Source organism: Moschus berezovskii, chromosome 11, assembly GCF_049115385.1.
Source record: "Moschus berezovskii isolate FMDL1 chromosome 11, NW_MosBer_1.0, whole genome shotgun sequence".
In the NCBI taxonomy this organism is placed as follows: Eukaryota; Metazoa; Chordata; class Mammalia; order Artiodactyla; family Moschidae; genus Moschus; species Moschus berezovskii.
The window spans coordinates 88,732,053-88,748,363 of NC_142470.1; the positions used below are offsets into that span (position 1 = coordinate 88,732,053).

Here is a 16,311-nt window from a genome sequence, read left to right on the forward strand (position 1 = left end):
AAGCTATTGTTCATTATCATTTTGGGAAATTAACTGTTCTATTGGGTAATAAGTTTTATGAATTTTTAATATGTAAATACTGTTGTTTTTCACATCCTTCAATTATTTTCTTTCCTGAATTTACTCCTCTCATTTAAATACCTCTGGATCATCTTTTCATGAATGTTTAAACCTTCAATAATATTGTAACCTCAGGATTTTCATAGACACCTGTTGCATTTTTCCTTTTATCAACTCTTACCTTCCTATCTGATCCATCTGTTTAAAAGCCCATGCTCTTTATTAACATCATTTTCTTTTTTTAATGAGAGCTGCCATGACAATGATTCTGATCTCAAAAATATGTAAAATGAGAGTTTTTATTTCTGCTAATTTGTTCTCTAATATTTTTTAAAGTATATCCTAACAGATTATGCCTTTCAGTGTGATACTTCCTCGGTACTAATAAAAGGAAAAAAGCACTGTATATATATCAGGTGATAATATTTGATAAAACTGTAGAAGGCACTATAATAAATATAAATATTTCATTCCTTAATTTGTGGATAAAGTCACACACACTTACCTTTAAAAAAACAAAACAAAAACTTTGATTATAATGCCTCTTTATTTCTGCTTACTAGTACCATGGTACAGTTGACCCTTAAACAGCATGGATTTAAAGTGAATGGTCCGCTGGTACAGGGATTTTTTCCCCCAATAAACACAGACCACAGTGCTACATGGTCCTCAGTTGGTTGAATCTGAGGATGCGGAAGGCTGACTGTAAAGTTATATTCCTGTTTTTGGCTGCACAGAGGTTGGTGCCCCTAACCTACACATTTTTCAAGGGTCAGCTATAAATGCTAATGAATAAAAATAGACCTGCAAAGTTTAAAATGCTTGACAGTATTTTGTTACAATTAAATAATACAAAACTTTTTGACAGTAAATATCAACAATAACTCTGGGTGGGTAATAGTCCCTCAGAGACGTTGATGCCTACAAAGTTTAAATACTGCTAACATCACAGTTCTCTTAGATTTACCTGATGCCTATTTACATCATAATGTGTTACCATTCAAATTTTGTCTTTCATTGAATGATAGAAGGTCACACTTTTAATAGTAGCATATGCCCATAAGGCAGTTTTCCTTAAAATCTCTCAGAAAAGATATGTCGCTTTAAATCCTACTGAGCCTGTTGTATTAAAAGATGCTCTCTCATTGACCTTATTTTTAATAAAGTGCCATTTCAGAAGATATCAGCCTGAAAAGACATCAAATCTCAGTGGATAATAGTTTTGGATACAGATTAAAGGATATGTGACAGAATTGATTTTTTAAAAAAGAAACAAAGGGATTTAAAAAGGATACACATTTCACCTTGGAAGATGAAATGCTCTAGAAACTTTTATCAAAAATAGCTCTGGTATATCCTTACAAAGACATGTACGTGCCTGTTCGTAGCAGCAATATTCATAATAGCCAAAAAGTAGGAACAACCAAATGTCTGTTGAACGTACAAGCAAGAAATAGAAGAAGCCCATATAATATTGTTCAGCAATAAAATGGAATGAAATATTGACACATGTGTTCATTGGAAGGACTGATGCTAAAACTGAAACTCCAGTACTTTGGCCACCTCATGCGACAAGTTGACTCACTGGAAAAGACTCTGATGCTGGGAGGGATTGGGGGCAGGAGGAGACGGGGACGACAGAGAATGAGATGGATGGATGGCATCACCAACTCGATGGACATGAGTTTGAGTAAACTCCGGGAGTTGGTGATGGACAGGCATGCTGTGATTCATGGGGTCGCGAAGAGTTGGACACGACTGAGCAACTGAACTGAACTGAAATAAGGTGAATGAGCCTCAAAAATGTTTTGCTGGGAATTCCCTGGCGGTCCAGTAGTTAGGACTCCAGGCTTTCACTACCAGGGGCCTGAATTCAATCCCTGGTCGGGAAACTACCACAAGCCATGCAGCACAGCCAGGAAGAAACAGAGTTATGCTAAGTAGAAGAGGCCAGTCACTGAAAACCACATACCACATGATCCCATTTATATGAAATAGCCAGAAAAAGCGAAGCCTTCCATGGAAGGGAGCATGTGACTGCAAATGGGCACCAGGGATTTTTAAGTGGCTATTAGTACCAGAAACATTGAAGCGTTTGAATATTGTTTCAGGTAAAGTGAAAATGGGTAAAAGCAATACTTTTAGTTAATATAGTTTTAGATAATTATTTTAAATGTGAGTTAAAATGTAATAAATATTAATGAACTTATTTAAAAAACAGACACACTGACATAGAAAACAAACTTGTGGTTACCAAAAAGGAAAGAAGTGGGGATCTGTACAGCACAGAGTACTGTATATTCAATAACTTGTAACAAACTGTAATGGAAATGAAAAAATGTAACAAATATTAAAAATGTTTTATTATTCTGTTTTGAAAGGTTTATATACTTAGAATTATAGGGGAGGTTTTTTTTTAAGAACCACTTTATTTCAAGTAGTAAACAAAACTCTAGTTATAACACAATAACCAAACCCTCCATCACTTCTTCACAGTCCAAGGAACAAAACCTCTGACTTAGTTAGAATTATAGTTAACCTTAAATATTTAAAATACATCCTTGTCAATTTCAGAATTTTAATCTTGCCTGATACTTTGAAAGAGGGCAAACTTTGATTGATGGTCAAATCTGAAAGACAAGAAGACACTATTGTCACCTGAACAGTTCTATTAGGATATTAACTTAAAAAAACAATACTGTATACTAACTCATATTTTTCTGTCTTTAAATGCCAGCTGCCTAATGATGCTCATAGAAGATAATTATAACTGTGTGTTTTAAGCCAAATAAATATATATTAAGATTACGTTGAAGATCTTATTTCTACAAAATTATTGGATTTACAATTTAATAATCTATTTTTTAGGACCGAGAAAAAAAAAGAAAAGAGACTTTGATGACTCCAACCTATTTGTATCTGCTGAAGAGGTAAGGCTAATGTATCATTTTAAGCACTCAGCTCTTCTACGTTGTTTTTTAAGTTTTCTAATAAATGTATTTCCCCCCCCTTCTTTTTAAGTTTGGCCACCTATTGGATGAAAATATGGGATCCAAGTTTGATAACATTGGCATGAATGCCATGGCTAACAAAGATAATGCAAGTAAGTAACTTGAATTTTTATTGAGGTTTTAAAATAGTCTTAAGTTATAATTTCTGAAGATCTAAATGTTTTTGGAGGACCTTTTAATAGTAAGAAGGGAAAAATGATTCCTTACAACCTGGAAGGGGATGACTTTTTCACTGTCTGCAGAGCATATGGGATTAAAAAGTACACTACAGCAAAAAAAGACTATAGCCTACAAAAACTACTTTTTTTTTAATGGAGGCAGGCTATTTTTATATAGTCGGCTGCCGACTATTTGCTGAGTAACTTTATAAATATTTTATACATCTTTTAATCATTTCTGATATTGATAGTTAACTGGCTGCTCTTCTTTCACCAGTAAGTGTTCAGAGAAAAGAAAATCTTTAGAGCCTTTCCTGTTCTAGTTGTTTATTTGTAAGTAAATCTTTGATAATAAATACAGAAGGCAGGCAACAAACAAGCAGGGGTTTGTGGAGCAGATGGGAAATGACTGTAGGCCATAGCAGACTGGATGCTCCTGTCACTCAGGATGTTCTCTGGAGCCCCCAAGAAGCTACAATGTACTCATCTTCCTTCTCCCCCCTCAAAGGTCTCAAACAGCTTAGATGGGAGGCTGAACGTGATGACTGGTTACACAACAGAGATGTGAAAAGCATCATCAAGAGGAAGAAAAATTTCAGAAAGAGGCCAAAAATCACTCAAAAAATTAAAAGACAAAGAAAATGAGTGTTTTCTCAATAAATTACAAAGTAAAATTCCACTTACTCCTAATTTTTATTGCTCAGCCATTTTTCTTGATCTTGCTCTCTGATTCCATACATTCCAGAGTGTTCAATGGATTTGTAATAAACTATAAATAAAAATAGCTGTCATTTATAAAATCATGTAAAAGTGTTAAAATTAAACTATACTGAGAAGAAAAAAATCCAGCTGTTACCCCTTATTTCTGCACAGTAAAATGACAAAGATGACAGGATACATAATGTTGTGTGTAAGCTCTAGCACTGGAGAAGGCAGTGGCAACACACTCCGGTACTCTTGCCTGGAAAATCCCATGGACGGAGGAGCCTGGTAGGCTGCAGTCCATGGGGTCGCTAAGGGTTGGACACGACTGGGCGACTTCACTTTTACTTTTCACTTTCACACATTGGAGAAGGAAGTGGCAACCTACTCCAGTGTTCTTGCCTGGAGAATCCCAGGGACAGGGGAGCCTGGTGGGCTTCCATCTATGGGGTCACAGAGAGTCGGACACGACTGAAGTGACTTAGCAGCAGCAGCAGGCTCTAGCATCTATGCTGCTGCTAATAAGTCACTTCAGTCGTGTCCGACTCTGTGTGACCCCATAGACGGCTCCGCCGTCCCTGGGATTCTCCAGGCAAGAATACTGGGGTAGGTTGCCATTTCCTTCTCCAATGTGTGAAAGTGAAAGTGAAGTCGCTCAGTCGTGTCCGACCCTTAGCGACCCCATGGACTGCAGCCTACCAGGCTCCTCTGTCCATGCGATTTTCTAGGCAAGAATACTGGAGTGGCTTGCCATTGCCTTCTCCGTTGGCATCTATAATCTCTACTAATCCTTGTAATGCACACTATTAACAAGCATTACTTTATACCAGATACTGTTCGAAGTAATTACAAAATGTTATGTTTTTTAATCCTTATAACAATTCATGAGATGGGCATTATTATCTCTACTTGATGGAGAAAGAAAAAGCTCCAAGAAGGTAGCAAACCAGATATGAGTTTTGAGTTTTAAGCAGTAATTTGATTCCCATCATCCTCAGATAAGTCTCATTCCAAAGTCTACATTCTTAATCCACTGATAGAATTAAGAATCCAGCCCATCACTCACTGGGTAACTGCGATGAGAATTTTCTTTACTGTGTTCTTCAAAAGGAGTGAAAATAGACATGAACAGTATTTTTGGAAACTGATACCAAAAAATTAAAAAGTGATTTAACCCTTAATTGGTCATAAATTATAAAGGTTACCTGAAGAACCTGCTTTGTACACACAAATTTTACTTAAGGAAAAACATACCTTCTAAGATGAAGGGGAATTTTTTGCTCATTGTATGCCTGAAATCTAATGAAAAAAAAAAATCTTAAAATTAGGCATGATTAGAAATTCACTGTATTAACACGTGGAGCCATAATTTAGTGCTAGCCTTAGGGTCTATAAGATAGGAATCCTATAAATTTGAGAAACTGTATCTTTTTAAGATAGGATCAAAACTGCACTTAGGTAGTCTTCCATAGTTATTTTGAAATTTTTAAGACTTGACCTATATATGTGATATAATTTATTCCAAAATGGTATTTTAAAAGCAGATTTTCAGTGTTAATGTGAAATTCCTTTGTGTAATTTTATGAACTGTTTTATGGATGCCGTTTTACCTTGATAGAGAATTAGAAATAAGAGTGTACTACACCCAATTGTTGAAGTTGACCTTAAACCTTAGTTTGCTTTTAAATACCATTTGTATGTTTTCTTTTATACCCTTATATCCTTTAAATGACAAGTTTCAAAGGTGGCCACCACCCCAGGACTACTATTCCCTGCTTTAGAGAAAGGGAAAGTAGCACTTCTTGATTTTTTAAAAGTTGAGGGCGCTAATAGGAAATTTCCCCCACAAAATGTTAAAGCACTTTCCGTGATGGCCAGTGGCATGAGAAAGGCTGTTAGTGCCTAATACTGAAGAAGAGGAAGAACTTTCTAACCCGAGCAACTGGTTACTTGACAATTCAGCTATGCTGCTTGTTTCCTCAGTTTGTCAAACAATGAGGTGTAATGGACAGGCTGGATTTTTTCCATCTTATACTCCCAAACTACGCCAGACCAAGGACACCTACTCTGTGCTTCCCAGTAGGAAAATCCGTTGAAGTATGAAACATTTTCCTTAGTCTACACACATTTAACTTTTCGCAGTGGGGGAGAAGTTAAGTCCTTTATTCTATAATACCAGTAATTAACACCTAGCTTCTTCCCCTTGTACCATAAAATGCCTAATACATTGAATACTAATACCTAATACTCTGAAGAAGCAGTTTCTCCAAAAAAGCCATTTAACCTAAAATGTGTTAGTGAACTGTACATCCCCCCCTAAAAAACACTGTAATTTCTGAATTATGATTACCTTGGCTTGTGTTCATCTTATTAAACAAAAAATATGCTCCAAAAATGCCCATAAGTTCAGCTACTAATACTCCTTTAAAGATCTTCTTTGCCAGTGGATCCATAGAACGGGACATCCTAAGTTTAACAAATAAATGTAAACCTGAATAAACATATTCAAACTTAGTAACACTGAACTTCAATACATCTCAATAGTTTGAGTGATTACATTGGAATAAAACCCCAAAGTTAGTGTATCCAAGTTGTATTAGACATGTCTCACTTTCCTAGTTTTCAGTCTCCATGCTTAAGGTGCACAGTGAACCAGAGACATGATTAGAGAAAGCAGAGAGGAGACAAAATTGAAGGCATTTAACTTAACAATTTATGGAACTAAGATTTTTAAACTGCCTAAGAATATAGAATGGTGGGAGATAGGATAAATCATTTTAGCTGAACAAGGAATTAAGATATGTTCTAATGAGTATGATATGTGGAGTTCATGAAGTAGCCTACAAAAGCAAGATTATTCTGTAAGTGGTTATATAATACATGTTTTATAGCTGGAAGTTTTTATTTATGTAATATAATGAAATATGTGCCGTAGTTCATAGCATTTTATATAAAGATGAGCAATAAACTGGTTCTTGCTCCTAAGGAGTTGCTATTCTAAGTTTTTTCAAACTAATCACATCACCCCAAAGGCTTGTTAAAAATGCATATTCTTTGTTGACTTCCGTGGCAGTCCAGTGGTTAAGACTCCATGCTTCCAGTGCAGGGGAAGTAGGTTCAATAATTGGTTGGGGAACTAAGATACCACGTGCCACAAGGCAAAGCCAAAAAAAAAAAAAAAGCATATTCTTGGGCCTCAAAGGGAAATTCCCCAATCCCCAAATCTGATTCAGCAAGTCTAGCGTTGGCACCCCGTAATCTGCCCTTTTACAGACAACTCCAAGTGACTTTTATACAAGAGGCTCCTGGACCACGTAAGGGGAAACACTGACCATGATCACCCACAAAGTGGCAAGACTAGACTTCAACTCTTGATTCTCTCCCTGTATTATAAAATAAAAGCCCATCAGGAGAAAGTGCTTGAGTCTTTACTCTCTTTCACGAAGGTAAAAGCTAACAAGGAAAGATCTATATAACAAGAAAATAGCATATATGACTCTTACTGAGTAAATGAAATACAGACCCAAGTTTTTACTCTGCCTCAAAGTCAAGAAGGCCAGGAGAACCAGTGATTTTTAAACTTAGTATTTCAGTCCTGTGTATGCTTTCTTTGTCACACTGTGCCATTCTCTGTGTGAAATGTCACAGCCTGTAATACTTTACCCAGCTCTCCTCTCATTCCACTCAATTTTGGCTTCTTTTCAACAGTCTGAGGGTGGGGGTAATTAAATACTTTGGTAGGATTATCCTACTAATATCGTTACCAGGTGTCCCTCCCACCCCACCCCCAAGATCCCTTCTCTCATTTTGATAATGTGATCACCCTGGGGCCTAAAAGATTAAAACTTGGAATTGGTGATGGACAGGGAGGCCTGGTGTGCTGTGATTCATGGGGTCGCAAAGAGTTGGACAGGACTGAGCGACTGAACTGAAGAGAAATGAAGCAGAAACATTTAAAACTTACACATAACTAAGAGGCAGTGAGGGAGTAGGAAGGAAGATTTGTTTTCCTTTGTGTAGTGCTAGGCATTACATTATGGGCTGTACATTATGGGCTTCCCTGGTAGCTCAGCTGGTAAAGAATCCAACTGCGATGTGGGAGATCCCAGTTTGATTCCTGGGTTGGGAAGATCAACTGGAGATGGGATAGACCACCCACTCCAGTATTCTTGGGCTTCCCTGGTGGCTCAGACTGTAAAGAATCTGCCTCCAATGTGGGAGACCTGGTTTGATCCCTGCGTTGGGAAGATCCCCTGGAAGAGAAAGAGCATGGCAACCCACTCCAGTATTCCTGCCTGGAGAATCCCCATGAACAGGAGCCTGGGGCAGGGGGGTACCCTGCAGTCCATGCGATCGCAAAGAGTTGGCCATGACTAAGCACAGGCTGTACATTTACTGCCAGGAAATAAGCCATAACCAGCACAGGAGCTATCTTGGGGTTATTTTTTAATGTTCAAGTGGTGGAAAAAAAAAAAAACAAAGCCAGCCTTGCAGCCAGATGCAAAGAGTAAGGAATTCCAAGTAGAATTGTTTTGTTAGGAAAGCAAGGATAAAGGTTCAAAAAAGTAAAAGTCCATAAATAAATTTTTAAAAGACAAGAAAAAAGTTCAAATAACACTGTAAAGCATTTACCTTTCTTAAAAACATATATGTATATTTCACATTCCAAGTCCCTCAGCTTCAGAAAACGTGTTTAGAACTGATAAAACCAATTTAATGAACACCAAAGGCATACCATTCCACCACAAGTTACTAACTGGTGGAGATGGAATAAGAATAGCAATATTTTTGGATAAAGGTGGAACTCAGGTGACATTTAAAATAAATCAGTCCTGAGAGTTCCCTGGTGGCCTAGTGGTTAGGATTCCTAACTTTCACTGCTGTGGCAGGGGTTTAATCCCTGCAACTGAGATCTGGCAAACAGGGCAAAGCCAAAAATAAATAAATAATAGAGCAGTCCTCTGGTGGGCTGGGAAAAAAGCAGGGCTGTGTGTCATGAGGTTAACATCACACTGGGCTGAGACGCTGACTCAGGATGCACAAGCTTAAGACAAATAAGCATGTTGCCTTCAAAAAGCCTCAGCTGTGCACCATAGCTGGTAGTGGACACCGCTCAGCATCTCCTGGCAACATTTGAAACAGCAAGGTCTTTCCTTCCAATCTAGACAACAAGGCTTCCCAGCTCCGACCCTAAGTTCAATGAACAAAAGCAGTTTTTCCAGGTTTCCAGTGTCAAGAGCCAAGCGTGGTCTAAGGTTGGCTACCAGGGATCCGCAGCCCCTCGCAGCCCCCGCAGCCCCGGTGCCCGGGCTCCTGCCATCTCCCCAGCTCCCGGGTTCTTCCCGACCCGCCGGGACCCCCAGCACACTCCGGCCCGGCCAGGTGCCCACACGCACGCTCAGCGCAAGGACCACTGCCCGGTCGCCGGGCCAAGGTCACCGAGCGACCCGGAAACACTCGGGTCCACTCCTCGTGCAGACGAATACAGTCACCGAATGTCCTCTTTATGATACCAGAACTCTGCCGTGGTCCCTACAAACCTCAGCCCTCTCCTCACTCTGGGGAGACCCTGTCGGGCGCGGAGAGCTACAGCCAAAGGTCTAGCAAGAGGCCTGCACGAACACCTTACCTGAGGCGCGGACTCCAGAGGCTGCGCATGCGCAGTAGGGCAGAGCCCGCCCCTCCCTGGCGTTGGCCCCGCCCCCAGGCCGTAATTACCTGTGCTCTTACTACCCCGGCGGCTCAGCCTCAAAGAATCTGCCTGCAATGCAGGAACTACAGGAAGCATAGGTTCAATCCCTGGGTCAGCAAGATCTCCTGGAGAAGGGCCAACTCTTTGTGACCCCATGGACTGTAGCACGCCAGGCTACTCTGTCCATGGGGATTCTCCAGGCAAGAATACTGGAATGGGTTGCCATGCCCTCCTCCAGGGTCCCAACCCAGGGATCAAAGCCAGGTCTTCCACATTTCAGACTGATTCTTTACCATCTGAACCACCAGGGAAGCCCAACTTATATACATTACTACATATAAAATACATTACCAGCAAGGACCTAACGTTTTAGCACGGGAAATTATAGTCAGTATTTTGTAATAACCTATGAGGGAAATGAATCTGAAAAAAATATAGATAAAATATAGATATATATGTATAAATAATTGAATCACTTTGCTGCACACCTGAAACTAATACACCTAAATAAAAAGGAAGAAACTAGGAGCTTATAAATAAACACTTCAACTAAAAACAAATACTTCAATTAAAGTAAATCCTTCAATTATGTACTTAATAAACAAATACCTCAATTAAAAACAAACAGGGACCTAGTAAGTTTGCTGTCCATTCTCCCACGGGCACCTCAGAGGAAGACCAGCTAGTCAATCTGGTGGAATTCTCAAGTTGAATCCTTTCAACTACCTGACATGAGGCAACAGAGATTAGTCTAGATAATCCACTGCTGCTGGTTGCCAAAGGGCACCTACTGGACAGAAGGGCCAGGATGTTGGTGATGGCCCAGGCTTCCCTTCAGATGACCCAGGACACAGAGCAGTGGGGAGCTGTGACCTCTGGGGTCGGGGGGTACTGTCCCTGAAGCAGAGGCAGCGGGGGCAGAATCTCTGTTCTGCCAGCTGCCGTGCTCTGGAGGGAGTGGCTCTCCCATCACCCTCAGCCTAGGAGACCAAAGTGTTACCAGATACACCATCCTGGATCCCAAATATTTCCAGCATCCACTAACTCATGAACTCCATCCTGACTTCCTGATGGTCAACTTCTGATAAGGGGAGCCAGTTTTCAGTAAACTCTCCAAATACAGAGGTTACTCCCTCTCCCTACATATTGGATTCCAAGGTAAATTTCAATCTTGGACTGCCCTGGAAGTAGAACATCTCTTGCTAAAGAAGAGGGTGCGGGTGGGGGAGGAAACACAACATAATCTGAAGGGGCACCCCAAGGAAGATGGCACAGGAAGGGCTAGTTTCAATTCAGTTCAGTTCAGTCGCTCAGTCGTGTCCGACTCTTTGCGACCCCATGAATCACAGCACGCCAGGCCTCCCTGTCCATCACCAACTCCCGGAGTTCACTCAAACTCATATCCATCGAGTCGGTGATGCCATCCAGCCATCTCATTCTCTGTCGTCCCCTTCTCCTTCTGCCCCCTATCCCTCCCAGCATCAGAGCCTTTTCCAGTGAGTCAACTCTTCGCATGAGGTGGCCAAAGTATTGGAGTTTCAGCTTTAGCATCAGTCCTTCCAATGAACACCCAGGACTGATCTCCTTTAGAATGGACTGGTTGGATCTCCTTGCAGTCCAAGGGACTCTCAAGAGTCTTCTCCAGCACCACAGTTCAAAAGCATCAATTCTTCGGCACTGTTTTCTTCACAGGCCAACTCTCACATCTACACATGACCACGGGAAAAACCATAGCCTTGACTAGACGGACCTTGGTTGGCAAAGTAATGTCTCTGCTTTTTAATATGCTATCTAGGTTGGTCATAAGTTTCCTTCCAAGGAGTAAGCGTCTTTTAATTTCATGGCTGAAATCACCATCTGCAGTGATTTTGGAGCCCAAAAAATAAAGTCTGACACTGTTTCCACTGTTTCCCCATCTATTTCCCATGAAGTGATGGGACCAGATGCCATGATCTTAGTTTTCTGAATGTTGAGTTTTAAGCCAACATTTTCACTCTCCTCTTTCACTGTCATCAAGAGGCTTTTGAGTTCCTCTTCACTTTCTGCCATAAGGGTGGTGTCATCTGCATATCTAAGGTTATTGATATTTCTCCCAGCAATCTTGATTCCAGCTTGTGCTTCTTCCAGCCCAGCGTTCCTCATGATGTATCTGCATATAAGTTAAATAAGCAGGGTGACAATATACAACCTTGATGTACTCCTTTTCCTATTTGGAACCAGTCTGTTGTTCCATGTCCAGTTCTCACTGTTGCTTCCTGACCTGCATATAGGTTTCTCAAGAGGCAGGTCAGGTGGTCTGGTATTCCCATCTCTTTCCGAATTTTCCACAGTTTATTGTGATCCACACAGTCAAAGGCTTTGGTATAGTCAATAAAGCAGAAACAGATGTTTTTCTGGAACTCTCTTGCTTTTTCCATGACCCAGTGGATGTTGGCAATTTGATCTTCGGTTCCTCTGCCTTTTCTAAAACCAGCTTGAACATCTGGAAGTTCACGCTTCACAGTTCAGGGCCAGTTTACCTGCCTCTAAAAAACAGGTAATCGACACTCAGGAGCCCTCTGCTATCTAATCCCTGCTTTGTTCATCAGTCTTGACTTCAATTGCCTTCAGTTCAGTTCAGTCTCTCAGTCGTGTCTGACTCTTTGCGACCCCATGAATCACAGCACTCCAGGCCTCCCTGTCCATCACCAACTCCCGGAGTTCACTCAAACTCATGTCCATCGAGCTGGTGATGCCATCCAGCCATCTCACTCTCTGTCGTCCCCGTCTCCCCCCACCCCCAATCCCTCCCAGCATCAGAGTCTTTTCCTTAGACTTTTACAAAAGTCACCTGTACTCTGGATGGGTGGGAGTGTGTATGTGTGTGTGTAAGTTCATAGCCTGGGAGAAAAAATTAAAGGAAAAGAAGGTAAGAGGGACCAGTCTCTTTAAACTGAAGGAAAGGAGCCTCATATAAACCTCCCAGACTCAGCAGAGGCAAGAGTCTGTACCATCTGAGAGGTCCAGCACCACTTGCCTCAGACCTGGGTGGATCCAGGAGCTGAACAGGAAGCTGGGATTTTGCAGAACCAGAGGTCCACAAGCAAATGCATCATCTAATCCCAGTTATTCTGCAATCATGCACGATGGTTGACAGGTTGCCCTGATCTTAGGGAGACTAACAAAAATCAGACCTCACAGTACCAGTTCTAGACAGCCCCTAAATCTTCCTAATCACAGGCATTAGTATCAGAACAGGATCCAGTCACTTTTTTTTTAATGTCACTGTTTGAATTAATGTCTTAAGTTCTACCTTCCCTAGGGAAACAAAGACTCTTTACAATATAAGAGATAATCCCACTAAGCCACTTGGCAGGGAGTCCAGTCTTACACCTTTTCTTTTTTGGAAGGGAGATTCTGAAATACACAACCTTCCCACCTACACTGAATAACGTCCTATTATTATGTATGGTAATAAGACCTTCAAGGGGTAGTGCTGTATGGAAACAGAAAAACAGGACTTCCCTGATGCTGCTGCTGCTGCTAAGTTGCTTCAGTCATGTCTGACTCTGTGCGACCCCACAGATAGTAGTCCACCAGGCTCCTCCATCCCTAGGATTCTCCAGGCAAGAATACTGGAGTGTGTTGCCACTTCCTTCTCCAGTGCAAGAAAGTGGAAAGTGAAGTCGCTCAGTAGTGTCTGACTCTTCGTGACCCCATGGACTGCAGCCTGCCAGGCTCCTCCGTCCATGGGATTTTCCAGGCAAGAGTACTGGAGTGGGGTGCCATTGCCTTCTCCGCCCTGGTGGTGCAGTGGATAGAAATCCACCTGTCAGTGCAGGGGACATGGGTTGAATCACTAGTCTGAGAAGATCCTAGTCCGGGAGGATCCCACATGCCGTGGAGCAATGAAGCCTGTATGCCACAACTACTGAGCCCATGCTCCAGGGCCGGGGAGCCACAACTAGTGAGCCCCTGTGCCTAGAGCCTGTGCCCCACAAGGGAAGCCACCGCAATGAGAAGCCCGTGCACCGCAGCTAGAGAGTAGCCCCCGGTCTCCGCAACCAGAGAAGGCCTGAGCACAACAAAGGCCCGGCACATTCTAAAATAAAAATAAAGACGAATAAATAAATAAACATTTTAAAAGATATGGAAAAATAGCAAGACTCAAATATTTTAATTTTACAAACTTAAAAAAAAATAATCACAAATATAATGACACCTAGCTACTCATTCTTAACTCTGAAACCTCTTAGGTCAATTCTTTCCCTTCGGTAAAATGGAAATTAAAACTTCCTCTTCCACATCCACCACCTGCCTCACTGAGACACTTTCTGTTGACCAGTATAACTTCCTCAACTCTATGATGTACATGCTTTCCACATTTCTGAAACTGGAATGCACCTCACAATCAATGGATGCATTTAATACTGTGTTTATCCCCAAATGTTGTTATTGAATATAATGTTCTAGAATCCAGGGAATTTATTTCCCTTGTGGTCATAAAAATCCATCTCCTTAGGAGGTAAAATTTTTTTTTCAGTGAAAAGTCCCAGGGCCTTGTTTCTCATGGCAGGTAAAGCAGCACCGGAAATGCATTGGTACAGACAATTACACTGGGGCCTCTAACAGAGATCTTGCTGTAACCATCTGTCTGCCAGGGGATTCAGCTGCACTGCCTACATTCCTGTCCCAGCTCTTCAAATGTCTGACTCTACTTCCCTCCTGTAAAACTCTAATTAACCCACCTGTAAAATGGTAACAACAGCAACACTGATTTCATAGGGCTATTTAGTGAAGCTTCGTGAAATCATCCATGTAATGTTACCAGCTTGGCAGGATGTCTGCTACATGCAGGTGATCAATAATGTGGGTATTATTTTAATTTATATATTGATATGAATGACTGTAGCAGCTAGGTAATGATGCACAACTAGGAGTTAACTTCTTCAGTGTTAGCATGAGTTTAGAGAAAGGCAAATGTGGTTTTTAAAAAACTATGTTCATAGGGCTACAGGAAAAAAAAATGGAGGAAGACTAAGGAGAAAGATTTGGAGAAGAGAATGGGAGAAAGAAGAAAAAAAGCTCACTAGATGTTTACAGAAAGTCGACTTAAGAAGAAGCCAACAAGAATACATTTTGACCCAGAAAGTATACTAGACAAGATGTACGCTACACTGCTGAGACAAAGAGACTGCAAAAATCCAGTGGCTGCCACAAGATAGGCAACTGTATTCTTCCACACACAGTTCAGGAAACTGGTTCTATGTAGGGTGGGTGACGGAATGGTGATCCATCACATGTTGAGTTCCTGTATCTCGTTGGTCTACCATCTCCTAGCGGGCTGTTTTTATCTGAATTAGCAAGTCTGGCTTACCAGCATGTCTGTCCTCCAGGTTTAGGAAAGTGGAGAGAGAAAAATTAGAGAACAATGAACTTTCTGTGTCCAGGTCCTGAACAAAACTTTGCACACACTACTTTCACTCAGCTCCCACGAGCCCCAGGGCCACACCAAGCTGCAAAGGAAGCAGGGATAAGAGTCCAGTTCAATCAAAGAAAAAAGAAGAGAGTGTTGCTGGGGAAAAACTATGTCACAGAGAGTGAGTGTTTCACTTCAGGGACCTTGAACGAGCAGGACATGAACTTAGAGGGCAGGAGACACCATTATATTGTATGCTTCCCTTGACAAAGCATCTCCCTTCTAGGAATCAAACCTATCTGTTGTCAAATAGGTCAGCTATTATTATCCCTATTTTATATATACCTCTGAAGGTATATTATGAGTTCAAAAGAACACAACTAATCATCATCAAAAGGTGTACAAATACAAATGCTGGAGAGGGTGTGGAGAAAAGAAAACCCTCCTACACTGTGGGTGACAATGGTGCAGCAACTACAGAGAACAGTATGGAGTATCTTTAAAGAAACAGAAATAGAGTTTCCATATGAGCCAACAATCTCACTCCTGGGCATATATCTGGAAAAAAGGAAAACTCTAATTTGAAAAGGTAAGTGCACCCCAAAGTTCATAGTAGGACTACTTACAATAGTCAAACTGTGGAAGCAAACTAAGTGTCTATTGACAGGTGAGTGGATGAAGAAGAGGTGGCATGTATATATAATGGAAAACTACTCAGCCATAAAGGAATGAGATATTGCTATCTGCAGCCACATTGATGGACCTAGAGATGATCACATTAAGTGAAGCAAACCAGAGACAAATCTCATATGATATCACTTGTATGTGGAATCTAAGAAAATGATACTTATTTACAACTTATTTGTAAATGAATGAACTTATTTACAAAACAGAAAGAAATTCACAGATATAGAAAAACAAACTTAGGGGGACTTCCCTGGTGGTCCGGTGGCTAAGACTTGGCACTCCCAATGCAGGGGGAGCTGGTTGGATCCCTGGGCACGAAACTAGATCTCACATGCCACAGCTAAGACCAGCACAGTTAAATAAATACATAAATATTTTTAAAAAATGGTTACCAAAGGGAAAAGGGGAGGAGAGAGGGATAAATTAAGAGTTTGGGATTAATATATACACACCACTATACACAAAATAAACAAGGACCCTGTATAGCACAGAGAACTATATTCAGTATCTTGTAATAACCTATGATGGACAAGAATCTGAAAAAAGAACTGAATCACTTTGCTGTATACCTGAAACTAATACAACACTGTAAATCAACAATAC

The 16,311-nt window shown here is 40.9% G+C and overlaps 2 protein-coding genes across 3 annotated transcripts in view; one reads left to right on the top strand and one right to left on the bottom strand.

The window, feature by feature from the left end:
- CEBPZ (CCAAT enhancer binding protein zeta) overlaps nucleotides 1–4,198 on the top strand; it is a 25,125-nt gene extending 20,927 nt beyond the window's left edge. Inside the window, exons 14-16 of the mRNA XM_055399373.2 lie at nucleotides 2,929–2,990; nucleotides 3,082–3,163; nucleotides 3,738–4,198. Of these exons, the coding sequence (XP_055255348.1) occupies nucleotides 2,929–2,990; nucleotides 3,082–3,163; nucleotides 3,738–3,874 (281 nt within the window). The 3' untranslated portion in view covers nucleotides 3,875–4,198. The remainder of the gene's footprint in view (nucleotides 1–2,928; nucleotides 2,991–3,081; nucleotides 3,164–3,737) is intronic.
- CEBPZOS (CEBPZ opposite strand) lies at nucleotides 2,402–9,606 on the bottom strand. Of its 2 annotated transcripts, XM_055399383.2 has the most exons (5): nucleotides 9,561–9,606; nucleotides 6,282–6,397; nucleotides 5,186–5,230; nucleotides 3,914–3,998; nucleotides 2,402–2,690 (listed from the first exon to the last, which is right to left on the bottom strand). In XM_055399383.2, the coding sequence occupies exons 1-4, from the start codon at nucleotides 9,587–9,589 to the stop codon at nucleotides 3,916–3,918; spliced, it is 273 nt and encodes a 90-aa protein (XP_055255358.1). In that variant the 5' UTR covers nucleotides 9,590–9,606; the 3' UTR covers nucleotides 2,402–2,690; nucleotides 3,914–3,915. The 2 variants fall into 2 exon arrangements, with proteins under 2 accessions (XP_055255358.1, XP_088697664.1); XM_088841538.1 differs by lacking the exon at nucleotides 5,186–5,230.
- Nucleotides 9,607–16,311: the final 6,705 nt, after the last annotated feature.